The sequence below is a fragment of the Vanderwaltozyma polyspora genome, genomic scaffold (assembly GCF_000150035.1).
Source record: "Vanderwaltozyma polyspora DSM 70294 KpolScaffold472 genomic scaffold, whole genome shotgun sequence".
In the NCBI taxonomy this organism is placed as follows: Eukaryota; Fungi; Ascomycota; class Saccharomycetes; order Saccharomycetales; family Saccharomycetaceae; genus Vanderwaltozyma; species Vanderwaltozyma polyspora.
In genome coordinates, this window is record NW_001834614.1 from 1 (window position 1) to 16,157 (window position 16,157).

Here is a 16,157-nt window from a genome sequence, read left to right on the forward strand (position 1 = left end):
ATTAGTAAACAACAGTCACAGCCTGAAAACAATCGACTGTCATTTTAAAATGTAAACCAAACTAATATTCCATTGTTTTAAAAAGGAATTAATGACTATTGTATAACATTAAATTTATGGAGCAAATATGAAATCATTATATATGTTTTTATGAAAATTGAGGGGTAAAATTGTTTATGAACGTTGTTGACTTGTAGATTCGATAATTTCAATATCATCTAAGCCAACCTTATTTTCAATTTTTTTAGCATCAAATTTTGGTGGCAGTGTAGACCCTTCTTCCAGTTGGGAATAACCAACATTCTTTCTCAATTCGTTCAACATTTTATTATGTACCATCTCTGAGAATTCACCTACTTTGTCTTTAGTTAATTTAGTGGTTGGAATTGGATCTAAAACCTTTACTACAACAGTACCTCTGTTAAAGATGTGATAACGACCATTTTGTAAATTTGAAGTATTAGAGACAACAATTGGAACAATAGGTATTTTACCTTGTAAAGCTAAATGGAATGCACCTTTTTTGAATGGTAACATATCTAAAGATTCACTATATGATCTAGTACCTTCTGCAAATATCCATAATGATCTTTTATGTTTTACTAATTCTTCTAGTGATTTATTTAAAGTAGCAATACCTTCAGCGGTATTTTTTCTATCAATTAATAGAGTACCACTTAAAGATAAGAACCAGCCAAGAATTGGCACATATTTTAATGATTTCTTAGCGGTAATGGTACAACCAGGTGGGAATAATTTACCTAAAATAATCGCATCTAGAGAACTTTGATGATTACAGACATAAATGCATGGTTGATTATCCAAATTTTTTTCATTTATTACTTTAACTTCAACTCCTAACAAAGCACTCACAATTGTATAGTAAGTCTTTGTTGTAACAAATTGTGAAATATGTCTGTAACCTATCAAGCTCAACAAAATAGATGAAATCATACCAAGGATGGCACAGAATCCTAGAGCAAAGATGCAAATACCAGTTTTGACATTGTATACAATACTTGAACCAACACTCATCTCCGAACCTTAATTCAATATTAAACTTTTACTTAAACCCTGTAGTTCTTCCGCGTTTTCTAAGCACTTCTTTCTTTTCTTCCTATAATCGAAGTATATATCAAATCGATTTCGAAATCAAATTTTAAGGCCTTTTATGAATTTATGAGGTAAAAGAAAAAGACTCTCGAAAATTAGTATCGACATCTCAAAAAGTTAACATTTCAATTAAAATATTTACACAAAATACTCATAATTAAATTATTATTCTTTGGTTTTTATATATGAATAAATATAAAACCACCATTCATTGAATAGCAATTTTTACTGTTTCGTAAAGATGTTACTTGTAACATTCTCTTAGCCTTTTTGTTTCCGAACTGGCTTTGCCCCTCAACAAAAATAAATCAGTATCGATGGAGAGAGAAACTAAGAGACCTACTTGATAATTAAGCCTACAACCGTAAGTTGACATTGCACTACTTAGGATTAAGATGGGTTAAGTTATATTTGGGTGGTGGTTGTGGCGGGTGGTTTTAGTCGTCTTATTCGAATAATTTTGCAATTTCTACTTGATTTGCTTTCGAATGGGTTGTTTTGCACTTTATTATATGTAATCAATTGACGGTTTGTTCCCTCATCGCTTTTCTCGTTAAGAGTAAGTAGGAAGTTGAAATGAGGATTTCTCATTGATGATCTATGTATATGAAACTGCAAACATAAAACCTTGTCGGTATGCTTGTTTTACTTTATTATATTGGAATTTTTATGTAAAATCTAAAAAACCAACAACAAAGAAACATAGATTCGAATCAAGGGCTGGTATACAATTACCAATGATATCAGAGTTGTAAAGGTAAAATGGTCTTAAAACCGGATAGATAAAAATATGGATTTACAAATTTGTATTAGTTCTTTAGCAACATTTGTTTAATTATAACAATTTGCACTATACTATGGTATGTAGTTTTTTTTTCCCACAATACATATATTCATACAAATTTGCTGTTGCATTTCATTGCGATAAAAGTTTATTCTAATAATACGCCCCTCCCCTCCTAAACACTGACATTAATATGATGTTCCAATTATAACATGAGGTACTCCCTATATATTCTGAATAATATGAGATTTAAGTAATTACAAAAATAATCATGTCAATCCATCCAGGAGGTCGAAAGAACTAACATTAAATTTTCTTCCACGGTAAAACAATATATTGATAAAGCTAACTACACAATTTTTTTTTCAATCTTTACAAACTTTTTAAATGACAAATGGGGAACGAAAAAAAAATAACATCATTGCATCTATGAATTACAGACGTTTTACTTTTCAATAAAAGAAAATACTACAAATCAAGCAAGCTCAATATTCTTTTTAAACATTTTTCAATAGTTCATTACAATACTTCTCCCCCCCTTCATCATCAAATGGTTCTCAGATTATTTTTTGTTGAATTCTATTGAGACATCAAAAATTGCAATTATTCAATTCAACGATTTCATACAAACACCAAGCAATATTCAGGGTTTTATTATAATAAACTTCATAGTTTGATGACAAAATACCATTTCCTTTTAGAAAGATTTCATGAAGTCATCAAGTCAGCCAGTCGGTTCAAGAAGTCAGTCTCTGGTTAAAGGCACATCGACATCACTACGCAGCGCTATCAACATATCGTTTAAGGCAAATTTTTTCGAATTCGGTTTATCGTTTCTTTTTTAGTTTTTGCACTCGTGATCGATCATTATCCACGGAACCTCATCGGTTAAAATTTGAAATTTTTAAATCAAAAATTCTGAAATTTTCAATATGGAAAGGAAAAATTTATAGCACATTCTCTCTGTTAACAAACAAGACCATTGAAAAAAAAAAGAACTTGATGATGGATATCAAGATATCAAATTGAATTGTACTTTAAGAAGTTTACGATTTTAGTATATATATTTTCTTTTGATCTGGCTTAATCTCTTTTTTTTTCTTTGATTGAGTTTTCTCTGTGTGGTGTGAAAAAGGTCATATAGTAATGTCAGAAGGATCTTCTTCTCCAAAAGCCCAATCTAGACGTGGTTCTTTTGCTCCAATTGAATTCACCAATGAAATCTCTAAACAATGTTTAAAACAAGTCGAATTTTATTTCTCTGAATTCAATTTCCCATATGATAAGTTCTTGCGCACTACTGCTGAGAAAAACGATGGTTGGGTTCCAATTACTACCATTGCCACTTTCAACCGTATGAAAAAATACAGACCTGTTGATAAGGTGGTTGAAGTTTTACGTACATCAAAGATTTTGGAAGTCTCTGAAGATGGCGAAAACGTCAAAAGAACTGCTCCTCTAGATCTAACCGATGCAAGAAATACAAGAATTGAACAAAATAAGCGTACTTTGGCCATTATGAATTTCCCAACTGATGAAGATGATAAATTAACATTTGCCGAATTACAAGATAAAATTGAAGAATTCATTAACAAAGTAGCTGAAGTCAATCAAGTACGTTTGAGAAGAGCTCATCGTAAGAAATTCAACGGTACTGTATTAGTAGAGTTTAAATCAGAAGAAGGCTATAACGACTTTTTGAAAAATTATACTGGCGAAGGTGCTGAAATTTTGTCATATGAAAACCGTAAATTAGATGTTTTAACTAAAAAGCAATTCGATTTACAAAGGGAGGCTACAAAATCAAAGAACTTTAGTGGCTCCGGCCAAAGATCCAGATCCTTCACAGGTCATAGAAAAAACATGCCAAAGTTAGATAAACAAAAAACTGAAGAACAATCTGACTCCGCTATTGAACAAGAGTAAGAATTATAATTTTGACTCAATTGAGTTGTAAGTCATATATATTTGTATATATATAATTAAAATTTCATTTCCCTTTATAATATTAAGGAACTTAATTAATATAAAATTTATACATTTATATTTATAACCGCCAAAAAAAAAATCCATTCCGTTCCAAAAAAGGATCTATCAAAAATATTGTTCTAAGATTTTTATCAATATTGGAGCGTTGCCATCTCATCTCAAATATAAAATAAATGGTAACACTAGGTTTCAGAGAAAATGGTGTCTGTATTTAAGAATTATTCGATCTTTTTTCTCATTGAATTGAAATGACTGATATTTATGTAAAATGATACTTTGATAACAAAAATCAAATCTCTGCACTCCATAGATACCTCTTTTCACTGCAACATTTTGGCTTCCCACTTTTCTTCAACACTATCCTTCCAAAAAATGTTTCTCAACAAACCTAAATATAATAATGCGATTTGTAATTAACCAGATACGAGGTATTCAACATTAGAAATACAAATCATTGCATTTTATCTAGTTGATCCAATCAATGGAACTTATAACCACATTCCTTACCAACGTGTTCATCTGTCCAAGTAGTCGTATTCTCAAACCATTTCCCACAGGCCCCGCAATTCCCTGGAGAAGTTATACTTTTTCTCTTGGGTAATGTTAAATCAGCATAATTAAAATGGTGTGCCCTTAAATGGTTCCTTAAAGTATCCTTTCTTAAAAATAATCCGGTGCTATGACAATTTTTAACATATGCAGTTTTCGGTTGAAATTTATGTTTATACAATTCCAAATCTATATTTATTAGTTTTTCATTATAAGGACATCTGAATATGTCGCCGGTGTTATGCAATGCTACTAATCTATCATGTTCCGACATTAGTGGGTCTTTTGCAGTTAAAAGATCCTTCTGAACGTGTTCTTTCTGGTGTCTTAAAAAATCAAAATTTCTTGAAAAGCCTTTATTACAACTTGGACATTTAAATGGTTTATCTTCTGGAGCTAAATGTGTCCTCTTATGTGTTGTTAAGTTTGAAAAGAATAATTTACAATCTGGACATTGCTTCTTCTTTCTTGCATTTGGGTTTCTATTTTCTGAGGATTCAGGTAGCCTCCTCTTTCTTTGCTTTGAGGCACTACCATCTGTAGATTTTTCGAATAATAAGTTATCAGATAGATGAGAATCGATAGCTGCAGATGAAGATAAATCAATTTTTGGACCATTGTTATTCTTAAATTGATTCTCTGCAACACGAATCAGATTTTCAAAAGAATTAGGAATATTTTCCATCAATAATTTGGATTTCAATTCATCTTGTAAGCTATCCTGAATATTACTCTCTGCTGTTAATAAATCCAAATTATTCCTACTCCTAGGCTTACGATCCTGTCTTCTTATGAAACCACCAGTAGAAGATAATTGTATAAAAGGTAACTGATCCATTTTAACACCTGTAATATCCAACATCATCCTCACTCTTGATGATTATTACAAACTGCGTAATTTCGTTCAACTGATCTTGTTATTCCCTTTTATATACCAAGTCATCAATAACTTCATTAACTTCAGATCAATGTTTGTTTCGTGTTTAAATAAGAAACATGTAAAATTCCAATGGCACGTGATCAGATATTAATAAGCTGTACTATAAAAATGTCACTGCTTAACAGATAATTAAGATTTTACAAATATAAGAATAGATATAACCATATATACTAGAAATTTATTTATTGTATCACCAGATATTGTATTTTTGGTTCCCATTCCAATATTTTATTATTTTCTTTAGTTAATCTTTAGCAACGATGATGATAACCCAACGTAATGTATCTGATGGATAATTAATGACATTATTGTCAAACTCTAATCTATTTCAAAATTCCTTAGAACAAACAATCTCCTCTCAAGATAAACCTTTTGCAAATTATTTTGGCAAGTGTAAACCATTATACTACGTTGGCTTCACAGAATTACCAATTGTTAATGAAGATAGATAAAATCAAGTAAAATGAAATAAAATATCAATTCTATACTTTCAATACTATTTAAATAATATACATTCACTTATGAAAGATCTCAGTATATATATATACAATTGTTCACAGGTAAACAAAGAGTTATATCTTACCCATTTAACATTATAATCATAAAATAAAAAAAAACGTCGATATAAATTCGAATTCGAATTGAGATTAATGATTATTTGAATGTCTAAGCTTTTCTGGAAGAGACCTTAGTAACGTTTTTCTTAGAACCAGAAGACTTACCAGAAGACTTAGTGGATTCAACTGGAGCAGCTTTTTCAGATTTCTTAGCACCACCCTTTCTGTAAGATTGGATGTAGAATGAAATGAATAAGAACAAATATGAGGTTAAGATCATGTAACCGTATGCAGCAGCATCTTGAGTACCGTAACAAGTACCCATGTTTGGCAAAATACCTTCAAAGTATTTATGAGCGTAGAAGGTGTAAGTAGCGAAGTAAACGAAGACTAAGTCGATCAAAAATTGGATGATTTGGAATCTTGTAACCCATTCCTTCCACCAAACTCTAATACCACGAGCACTTAAGAAGTAGTACCAGTACATGACAACATGGACAGCCAAATTCAAGGTGATTGGAACCCATTCAACGGAGGTTTCACCCATCAATTGAGTGTAACATAATAGAGCAGTAGCACCATGATGATAAACATGTAAGAACAATAAATTCTTTCTCTTTAAGATTAAGAATAAAGTGTCAATTAATTCCCAGAATTTAGTCAAATAATTTAAATAATACAAAACGATTAATTTTGGAGCAAAAGCCTGTTCTGAACAAATAGCCCAGAATAAACCATGTTCATAAACCATTGGTACCAATTGTTCAACTAATAATAATAACAAAATCAAAGAAGCTGAGGTTAAGAATAAATTATGCAATTGGAAGAAGAAAGATAATCTTCTTGGAGAAGCATTGGTGGCACGTAATAAAGCTTGACCACCAAAAATGATAGTATAATAAATAATAATTACACCGATAGCATGATAACCATTTGCCATAAAAGTCTTATTATAAATGAATTTGAATTCTTCAGCAGGATAACCAGTGATATTTTCAAAGATTTTTGAAAAAATTGGCCATAATTCTAAACCAAAAGGATGTTGAATTGATGGATAGTGCAAGTTAATATAAGATAAATTGTTAACTAAATCCATAAACTTATCAGAAGTAGCTGATACCAATAATTCTTCAGCAATTTCAGTAGCTTCACCAGCTACATCATTTACAACTTGTTTAGCGATGTCATTGATGACTTGTTCAGCAGCAGCATCAACAGCTTGATTCATTATTGCTAAATGGTTTGTATTCAACAGCTATTTATATATATCAGTATACAATTGAGACTACAACGAAAAATATTGAACAAGAAGATAACTTAAAAAAAGATTAATTAATACAAATTAAAGACGAGTAAGTAATTGATCTTAAAACCATTAAATCAAAAAATAATATCTTGGATCAAACAACGAAATAAATCAAAAAGTGCATATAAATAAATAAGTATGGTTTAAAGAGAACTGAAGATATCAACAAAAAAAATGTAAATAAATCAATGAATAAATAAATAAATTTTTTTTTTACTTTTATTTAATAGCTAAAAAAGCTTTTGGTATTGTAGTAATGTTACACACAGCAAATACTTCACCAAACTAAAAAACAACAACAACAACAGAACAGAATACCAAAATAATACGTATAAGTAGAGAACAAGAGGCAAAAAGGTATGGGTAATACAGGAAAAAACATAAAAATTTAAATCAGACAAGAACCCAACTAGAAACCAGAACAGCGACACAGACGAAGTTCGTAACCAAATTTGTCTCTGTTGCTATTCATTGAGTTTTTGCAATTAGATCAATGCTCAAAGTATTGGGATATATGTTATATATCTCTTTGAAAAAAAACAGTATGATTTAGCTGGGACACATACAGTTGATGATCCAGATAGTATTCATTCGGAAGACGATATGATATAGCTGAAGCTTACAAAGCTTCTGTAGCACACGGTAAGATGTTATTGTCATTATTCTTATTACGAGTGTTATCCATCGCAAGGAAATAGATCAATCCATCAATCAATCCATCAATTCATGGGAGGTAATGTAAGAGTGAGGCCAAAAAAGCAAGACGATTTCGAGAGCAGTACCAAGTGAATATCGCGCAAGAGGGTTGTTTGTTCGAACGCAAACAAAGTTTCAAGTGGCAGCAAGAAGTCGTGGGAGAGGTCCAGACAATTTTTAACCATAGCTAGTTGTTTTAGAGTAGTTGAGTTTGTTGAGAAGTGTTTGCCAACAGTTTTACGTTAGCGTTGGTATGCATTTGTATTTGTATTTGTATTTGTATTTGTATTTGTATTTGTATTTGTATTTCTGTATGTCTATTGTATTTTGCCCTTTGCCCTTTGCCCTTTGCATTTTGGTGTTGGTGTAATCCCAACTTGACGTAGGGTAGGAACCGAACCTGTGGATAGTTGTGTAGTCGTAAGGCTATCTCTGTGTAATATCTCTTGGTCCGAATTTCGGAGCTGTGCGGATGTTTCTCTGTAGATATACCTATTACTTCAACGTCAACTGCAATTTCAAGTTCGAAAAGCATCTCACCAGAAAGAAAGGAAGAAATGAAAATGAAAATGAAAAAAGAAAAAAGAAAAGAAAAGAAAAGAGAAAAAGGAAAAGCAAATAACGTTACACAAACGTTCACGTGCAGGGTGATGATATGTACTTATGTACGATGAAAACAACAAAGACAGAGAGAGAAACCGACCGTGTGTCTGTTTAGTTCTGGTTTTCGAAAATTTGTACTTACTTTTATCCGTGGATGTTCCTTTCTTAAAGGACTTGGTACAAGTACTGCTGAGATTGATCTGAGTTGATTTTGATTGAGTTTGGTCATTAACCCCGATGAAGAATGAACTGAACAGTAGAGAACGATTGCCAGAGAGAAAAGAATAATAAGACATACACCAACTTTCCCTTCCCGTCTTGTCTTGCCATGTCTCTCTCAGTCTCTCTCTTCATCTCATCTCCCATACTGAAGAGGACTATCTTCATTATCGCTCATAGAAGAAGTTGGCACTAGACTGGGCTCCTCTTGGGTATCGGCCTAGCTCGTGCCTATCTACGCATTACCTACGGAGTCTCTGCGTCATTTTATTTTATTTTTTTCGAATTCCTTTCATTTCTTGCTTTAACATTAACACGAATGGAACTCATCTCCAAAGCTCACAATTGAACGAGTTGAGTTACTGGACTTTTGGATACTGTCTCTCTCTCCATGCGCTTGATAATTCACCGTACAGTTTGCAATGAGTCTCATCTAGATGTTTAATATATTCAATTCCAACTGAAATTTTATGGAATTAAAAGTTTTATAGTAAATACATACATATACACAATAGAGCTATATATATATAAATATGCATATATTAGAGTGAGGTTCATAAAAACATAAAGTTATCCCTATTGCCATTGCCATTGACATTGACTTTGTAATTATAATTAATCCTATCTAAGTTTTACCCCACAAATCTAATGATGCAACGGTATCATACCCACGAGAATCTTCGTATACATATAATATCTCTTGTGAGCTGGTTTGTAATAATCTGATCTTCTCGCCAACTATACAACGTACTAGTTCTCCGTTATCAATGTTTCTGATCTCAATGAAATTATTGTCAAACGCCAAGATATACGGATACCAAATGGCAAACTTTTGAGGCTCCCCTTCCCAATTAATTATATGTGAATCTTTCTTCCTCCATCCTTGATTATTAACAAAAAATGCAAATTCCGTGTAACATAATAAAAACATATTACCAACTCGATAAATTGCCATAGGTTTTAAAGTATCTCTTAATGCAAATTCTAACGATGTATCCGCAGAATCCAATAACGCCTCATGTTGATTCTTGTATATACTAACAATTTGGAAACCTTTCTTACAACCAATGCATAGGTTAGCTTTCAAAAATGATATAGATACTGGTTCAGAATCAAACATAACTTCCGTTATCTTCTTTTTTAAATTCTTCTTACTAGATCCACTGTTATCAGTTAACAATGGATGTTCATGCTCGAAATATTTAATAGAGTGTGGGTGTGCAGTAACAATTAGTCTCTTCCCATTACAATCACCTTCAGCAAAAAAATTAACATGATTAATTAATTCTTTACTATTCTTCTTGAAAAATGCAGTCGCGTTACCTTCAACATTTAGCAAAGACAATGGACATGAATATAATTTCTTATCCACTAATAATAAAACTGATTTGAATTCTTCCAATACACCAACCTGCGTAATATTGTTTCTTTGAATTAACTGTACTGGGGTGGAGAAAAATATCTGGGCCTTCTGTGTATCGGATGCAGTTGTTCTTCTAATATTACTCATATACAACCCTGAATTAGTGGCAATAAGTAATTTACGGCCACCATCACATGAAACGACACTGTTGATCTTGTTTGTATAATCAAAAAACTTATCACTAATCTTGGTAACGTTAATATTGTCAGTATCTCTAATAATACGCTTTTGCTCTTGATCAATTTTATCCAACAATGTTTGTAATGCTGCATACTGAGCTGCATATAAAGTTACTTGATATTTTTGCTTAGCACCGTAATATAAAAACGTAATTGCATTCTTAGGATTTGGACGATTGTCATTAAAGAAAACAGTACCAGAGCAATCAGGTTTGCTACCAATATATCTTCTTAAAATCGGAGCTTCCTCCCCAGGTGTGGCAAATAATAACGGTAGTGGAATCGGTCTTTGATAAACTTTATGTTGATGCCATTTATTGACCGATTTCGATTTCAAAAATAATAATAAATTATCTAAGAGATAAAATTGCAGATCACCAATAACACTATTGTCTGATTTACTTAATTCCTTCCTTGATAAAATACCTTCATGCTTAATTTTTCTCTTTTCATTGTTCAAACCTAAATTAACATATTCATTCTTAAACAATATTTTCTGCTTCAATAATTTAACATCATGCCTATCCTGTGCTGCACCACTTGCTTGGTCAATACGTTTCATAAAATCTCGTAGAGCATCCATTGCTTTATTAAGTGATTCATAATCTCTGCCATCCTTGTCTGAATCTGAAGACTTCATAATTTCTTTCACCAATAACATGTAACGTCCAGGTCTAGATACACCTTGAGATAAAAATGAATCAATTCCATGTCTTAAATTAGAATTCATCATATCATCATCGAATCTAGCAAAGTAAGGATTGACAGATCTTTGGGTTTCAATTAAATATTTGGCATAGGGACGAGAAGCCACATAGGACACAAATGGTTCAAAAAATGGAATGAATCTTAATATAATATCACCAATTCCCCTAACCACTGGAGAACTTTTTTGTCTTTCAGTTAACGCTTCTAAAAAACGCCTATTAACAGAATAAATGTCATTAATATGTGCAAAGACATGCTTAATAAAGTTTTTACGAATATCTGACGGAATGATATTAGTTTCCGAAAGTGTTTTCATAAAAGTATCTCTAGTTACTTCTAGTGACTTGATAAAATTCTTTTCAGTGCTGAATACCTCATAAATTGCTTCTTGCCTTTTAATTTCTTTCGTTGGCAAGTTTTTCCAAACTTCTTCAGAAACAGAACTCGTCCAAGAGGGCCTTTCCTCATCATCATCATCTAAATTCATAGAGATATTACGTTTTAAACCCCCGTTTGGTTTCATATTTAGTCTCGCCTGCTGTTCTAAACGACGTGGACAAGAAATGGAGTAACATAGTTTATCACGGGTACATGTAGGTATGTAACATTCGGTTAACAGAGTGAATACACCATTAATATTATTTCTGTACGAACGGTTTTCCTCTGGAATATCTTTAATTCCATGCCCGACCTGTTCGCTCATAAATGAAGATTCCGAATCAGTTAAAGATAATGAATTCTGGAAACCATTATTATTGATATTGCTTGTACTTGACATCAAACTAAAAGGATCATGCGTGTTCATCGGAACATACCCAGTGGTACCTGTACCAATGATCCTTGAATTATCAGTAAATTCATATACTTCTTTAGGGGAATCACGGAGTCTATGCTCATAAACGACATCATGAAACAACTTTTGAGCATCCAATGATCTAGCAAGAAGCAACGCCAAATTACGATCCGATGTTCTTATTATTGAACAGATAACACTAACTGCTTGTTGTCCAGTGAACGCATCTCTGTAAAGTAATCCATCTTTCTTATGTTCACCAAGCTGCACATTTTCTTTAAATTTCACTGCAACCTGTGATAACAATGCTGCATATACATTATTCTTTCTACTAGAAAGGCTCTGCAAATGTTTAGTAGGAGTACCCGAGTGCAGTTGACGATTTTGTACTGTTGAAACACTTGAAATAGAGGCATACCTTTTTGACATTAATGAAGAAGAAGATGCTCTTGAGTATAACCCTAACCCTAAATTATTTGAACTGGTGCTTGATGTTAATGTATGGCTACTAATTTGATTCTCATCTAGAAATGGATTTGTAGAAGATTCAATCTTTTGAGATGCTTTGCGACTATTCGATTTTGAATGAAACGAAGATTTAAAACTCTTTAGAGTAGAGGAACTTATCGACATTGACCTTCTTTTATGATGAGGATCAAATTGTTGTGAACTCTGGCTTTGTAATTGATGCTGTTGTTGCTGCTGCTGCTGTTGTTGATGTTGATATTGATGTTGATGCTGCACCTGTTGTTGTTGATGTTGCTGCTGCTGCTGCTGCTGCTGAGTATATCCTTGCGAATTTGAATGGTCATTTAGATCTCTTGAACTAGGTCTAGAAAAAAATCCAAAACCTTGTAAAGGTGACTTTCTTGACTGTGTAGGACTATTGTTATTACTGAAGCTGGTTTGTTTTTTTAGTCCAGCTAATGCTAATTGTGGTAAAGATTGCTTCCTCTTAGGCATGAATTCACTTTTTGTTCTTTGTAAATGATCATCTTGAGAAGAAGATGAGGAGTAATGCGGAGCTCTATTTCCTGCGCTATTTGGAGCATTGTTTAAATCATTATAATTTGAAGGTGGGAAGATTCCAGCAGTACTACTTTTATGAAGTTGATGAGGAGGAGGATGAGGATGAGGTTGTGGCTGAGGTAGAGATTTTTGATAATTAAGATTTGTATAATTATTTTCATTATAGTTGATACTTTTTGGCGAAGTTAAAGGAGTATTATCTCCGCTTGATATACTTTTGGAATCCGAAATCTTCCTAATATGAGTTCTTTCATGCAATATATATAAATTCTCATCACTTTCTTTTGTCAAATTTGAAGAATTAATTGATGATTTTTCATCAATAATATCTTCTATCACCGATCCTTTTACTAAATCTTCTAAACCTGGTATATCTTCTACTCTATTTGGGATGTGAGCATTAGGAAGAAGAGGGACGTCATTTTCATTAATATCAAAACGGCGTTTCGAACCAAATAAATCAGTATATAATTGTAGTCTTTCTTTATCACTTCTAACTTGACCCATGACCTATATATATAATTGGATATATTAGATATTAGAACAATTCTTACGAAAGAATAAATGAGCAAAATAATTCGAAGCTACTTGTTAATAACACTCAACCACAAACTGATGAATACTAAATAATTCAACCAATGTGATATATTGTTGTTGTGTTGAGCACCTTTCTTTTCAGTATCTAAATTTATGTTTAAATGTAGAGAAACAAAGGAGAATAATAGAGAAAACGAATGCAAAGCTGTATCGAAATAAACAGAAATCAAACTTAGATATAATGATTTAGTGAATATAAAGATATAACAGCCAAATGGTTTAATTTAATATAGGTTTTTACCAACAGCAAATAAAAAGCCCACTATCTATTAATCCTGATAGATTAAATAGACCTTAATGCACGAGGAATCGGATATAGAAAGAAGAATGAGTGTCTGTGTGATATAGAGAGTATATAGAATCACAAACTCTTTTATAGTCTAATAAACTATAAACTATAAACTTATAACAATAATATTCCTTTAATGAAATGGTGAAATAAATAAAAAGGTGAAAAAGAAAACCGTAATTAGTACTAACTTTACCAACGGCTTTACAAATTTCTTATTCGTATATACTCACTCAATTTCCAATCCTTAAACAAAAATCAATCAATCGATCAATTAACAAATTATTCAATCAATCTATTTGTTGAAAAAAAATGTATTAAATTTCTGTTATATAAAATTGACGAATATAATATCTAAGCTTATAAAAAATAAATCAAAAGAGCTATTAATCGATTAGCTTTTTAATAACATAACAGTTTCGAATTTTCCAATTATATTCCAACTTCGATTTTAAAGTAAGAACGGAAAAAAAAGGAAAACATATAAACCTATTTTCCAATTATCTCTAACTACTAGAACACATTCGTTAGACAACTTTCTAAACCCATTAATAGAAGCAATATATAACTCTAAGTGAAAAAATTCAAACTATAAATGTAATAATGATAGCAGTAAATACAATTAATAGTAGCAGCTTTTTACAAGTCGTAATAGGAAAAACACACAGATGGTTCTTCCTATATTGTCTCCTTCCTTGAAGACATTTGAATTGCTTGCTATTATAAACAGAGTTATTAAAATACACTACTAAAGCTTAACTGTACTGTAAGTAAGAGATGAGTTAAAACTTTGCCCATAGGCGTTACATATTACGTACGTATCAAACGAATTTTTAATTCAAATTCTTCTTGCTTGATATTCGAATTAGAAATAAGAAAGGAACCATGTCAGAGGTCTACTGCATATATCACCATAGTTGTTGACAAAGTCTTGGACGAGTAAGACGGTAAGAGAAACGTAAAATAAAATCACGTATACACACCATCCCAACAAGTATATTTTCAACCATACGGTTTATTCTTTACCATTTTATTTTATTCTGTGTTACTTTTGTTATATCTTATATTTCTGTTAATTTACTCTCTCTGTTGTGGGTAGTATAGCCAAGCACTTGCACAACTGGGTAGTAGTTGTAATCATTGGTTTCTTTCCCTCTTACTTAGAACTCTTTTGAAGTAACGAATTAATCAAGATTAGGTGGAACTGGGGTGATTGATTGTTAATTTTCTGATATCAGAAGGTTTCAAATAGAACGAACAAAGGGAATTTCATTGTGTGCTTGACAGTTTTTCTTTTTTATAGAGAATCGCCAGGGTTGGCTGGATGGGATATATATTCTGTAAAATCAACTTAATGACTTCTTTAACGTGGTTTTCCTTTTACAATTAAGCTAATCAATTGCACGAGCAAACTTCCACTTTTATTCTCTCTGTTTTAAGTATCTACTGGAGAGGAGCTGATGATTGCAAGTAGTCGCACTTTGTTCTTTTCAGTCCAGCTCAGATCGAAGGTCTGGTCTGTCTCAGTTACGTGGCATACTGGTGTACAAGAGAGGACTTATTGTAGAATAACTCTAACCTTACGAGAGAAACTATATTGGCAACGCTAATGACGTATTTCATCCCACTCTACATGACCTGTATAACATTAACATAAAGATAACCACACCCATATAAATATTTCTATGCAAGTATATATATGTTTATTCTGATGTATCGCAACTAGAGTTATTATGGATACGGAGAAAAGGGATTACATGTAACACAAATAAGGAACTAAGTGACGACGATTGAATAGATCTATACGTTGCCAAGTGATCAATAATGTCGTAATACTAATATATATATATATTCTCTTGGAACTAAAAATATTGATACTAACACTTGTTACAATTAATCTTTAAGCTCCAAACGAAATGGAGATTTTAAAGGGACTGAGAACCCACTACAATTAAATATTGAGTGTATCTACGTAATAATACAAATTAAATTTCAACGGTACTGTAACTGTTATGAGATCAAACGTACAGAGATAACTTGTCCACTACAGTTCGGTTCTTAAGAATTGTTCCTGAGTGTGTAGCTTAAATTTAATTTCTGAGATATTTTTTTCAGATATTGAGTAGTAATATTATATCAATTGTAATGAATCTTTTATGAGTGTATCAAATCAGTTTCTTGTATGTTTGTTTAAAAAGTGAATAGATTCAGCACATTTTTTGATTTCTGTAGATATCTGTGAAAGTGTAGGACACCTTGAATTTTGGTAGCGCATGCGTCCCAGTACAACGAAAGTCCAAAAATAAGAAAAGCATCCTTGGTGACTCTAGACAGGGTAACATTCTTTTGGCTTGTCTTTTTCAGCTATTTTTGAAATTTCGAA

The 16,157-nt window shown here is 31.9% G+C and overlaps 5 protein-coding genes across 5 annotated transcripts; 1 reads left to right on the plus strand and 4 right to left on the minus strand.

Moving 5' to 3' along the window:
* Window positions 1-174: 174 nt before the first annotated feature.
* Kpol_472p1 (lysophospholipid acyltransferase family protein) lies at window positions 175-1,035 on the minus strand (the record flags this gene model as incomplete). The annotated part of the gene is made up of 1 exon (XM_001643278.1): window positions 175-1,035. The coding sequence occupies one exon, from the start codon at window positions 1,033-1,035 to the stop codon at window positions 175-177; it is 861 nt and encodes a 286-aa protein (XP_001643328.1).
* A 2,008-nt stretch (window positions 1,036-3,043) lies between these two features.
* Window positions 3,044-3,823, plus strand: LHP1 (tRNA maturation protein LHP1; the record flags this gene model as incomplete). The annotated part of the gene is made up of 1 exon (XM_001643279.1): window positions 3,044-3,823. One exon carries the CDS (start codon window positions 3,044-3,046, stop codon window positions 3,821-3,823), a length of 780 nt encoding a protein of 259 aa, XP_001643329.1.
* A 541-nt stretch (window positions 3,824-4,364) lies between these two features.
* Kpol_472p3 (uncharacterized protein) lies at window positions 4,365-5,300 on the minus strand (the record flags this gene model as incomplete). Its single annotated transcript, XM_001643280.1, has 1 exon — window positions 4,365-5,300. The coding sequence occupies one exon, from the start codon at window positions 5,298-5,300 to the stop codon at window positions 4,365-4,367; it is 936 nt and encodes a 311-aa protein (XP_001643330.1).
* A 741-nt stretch (window positions 5,301-6,041) lies between these two features.
* Window positions 6,042-7,160, minus strand: ELO3 (fatty acid elongase ELO3; the record flags this gene model as incomplete). The annotated part of the gene is made up of 1 exon (XM_001643281.1): window positions 6,042-7,160. The coding sequence occupies one exon, from the start codon at window positions 7,158-7,160 to the stop codon at window positions 6,042-6,044; it is 1,119 nt and encodes a 372-aa protein (XP_001643331.1).
* A 2,221-nt stretch (window positions 7,161-9,381) lies between these two features.
* Window positions 9,382-13,395, minus strand: Kpol_472p5 (uncharacterized protein; the record flags this gene model as incomplete). The annotated part of the gene is made up of 1 exon (XM_001643282.1): window positions 9,382-13,395. The coding sequence occupies one exon, from the start codon at window positions 13,393-13,395 to the stop codon at window positions 9,382-9,384; it is 4,014 nt and encodes a 1,337-aa protein (XP_001643332.1).
* Window positions 13,396-16,157: the final 2,762 nt, after the last annotated feature.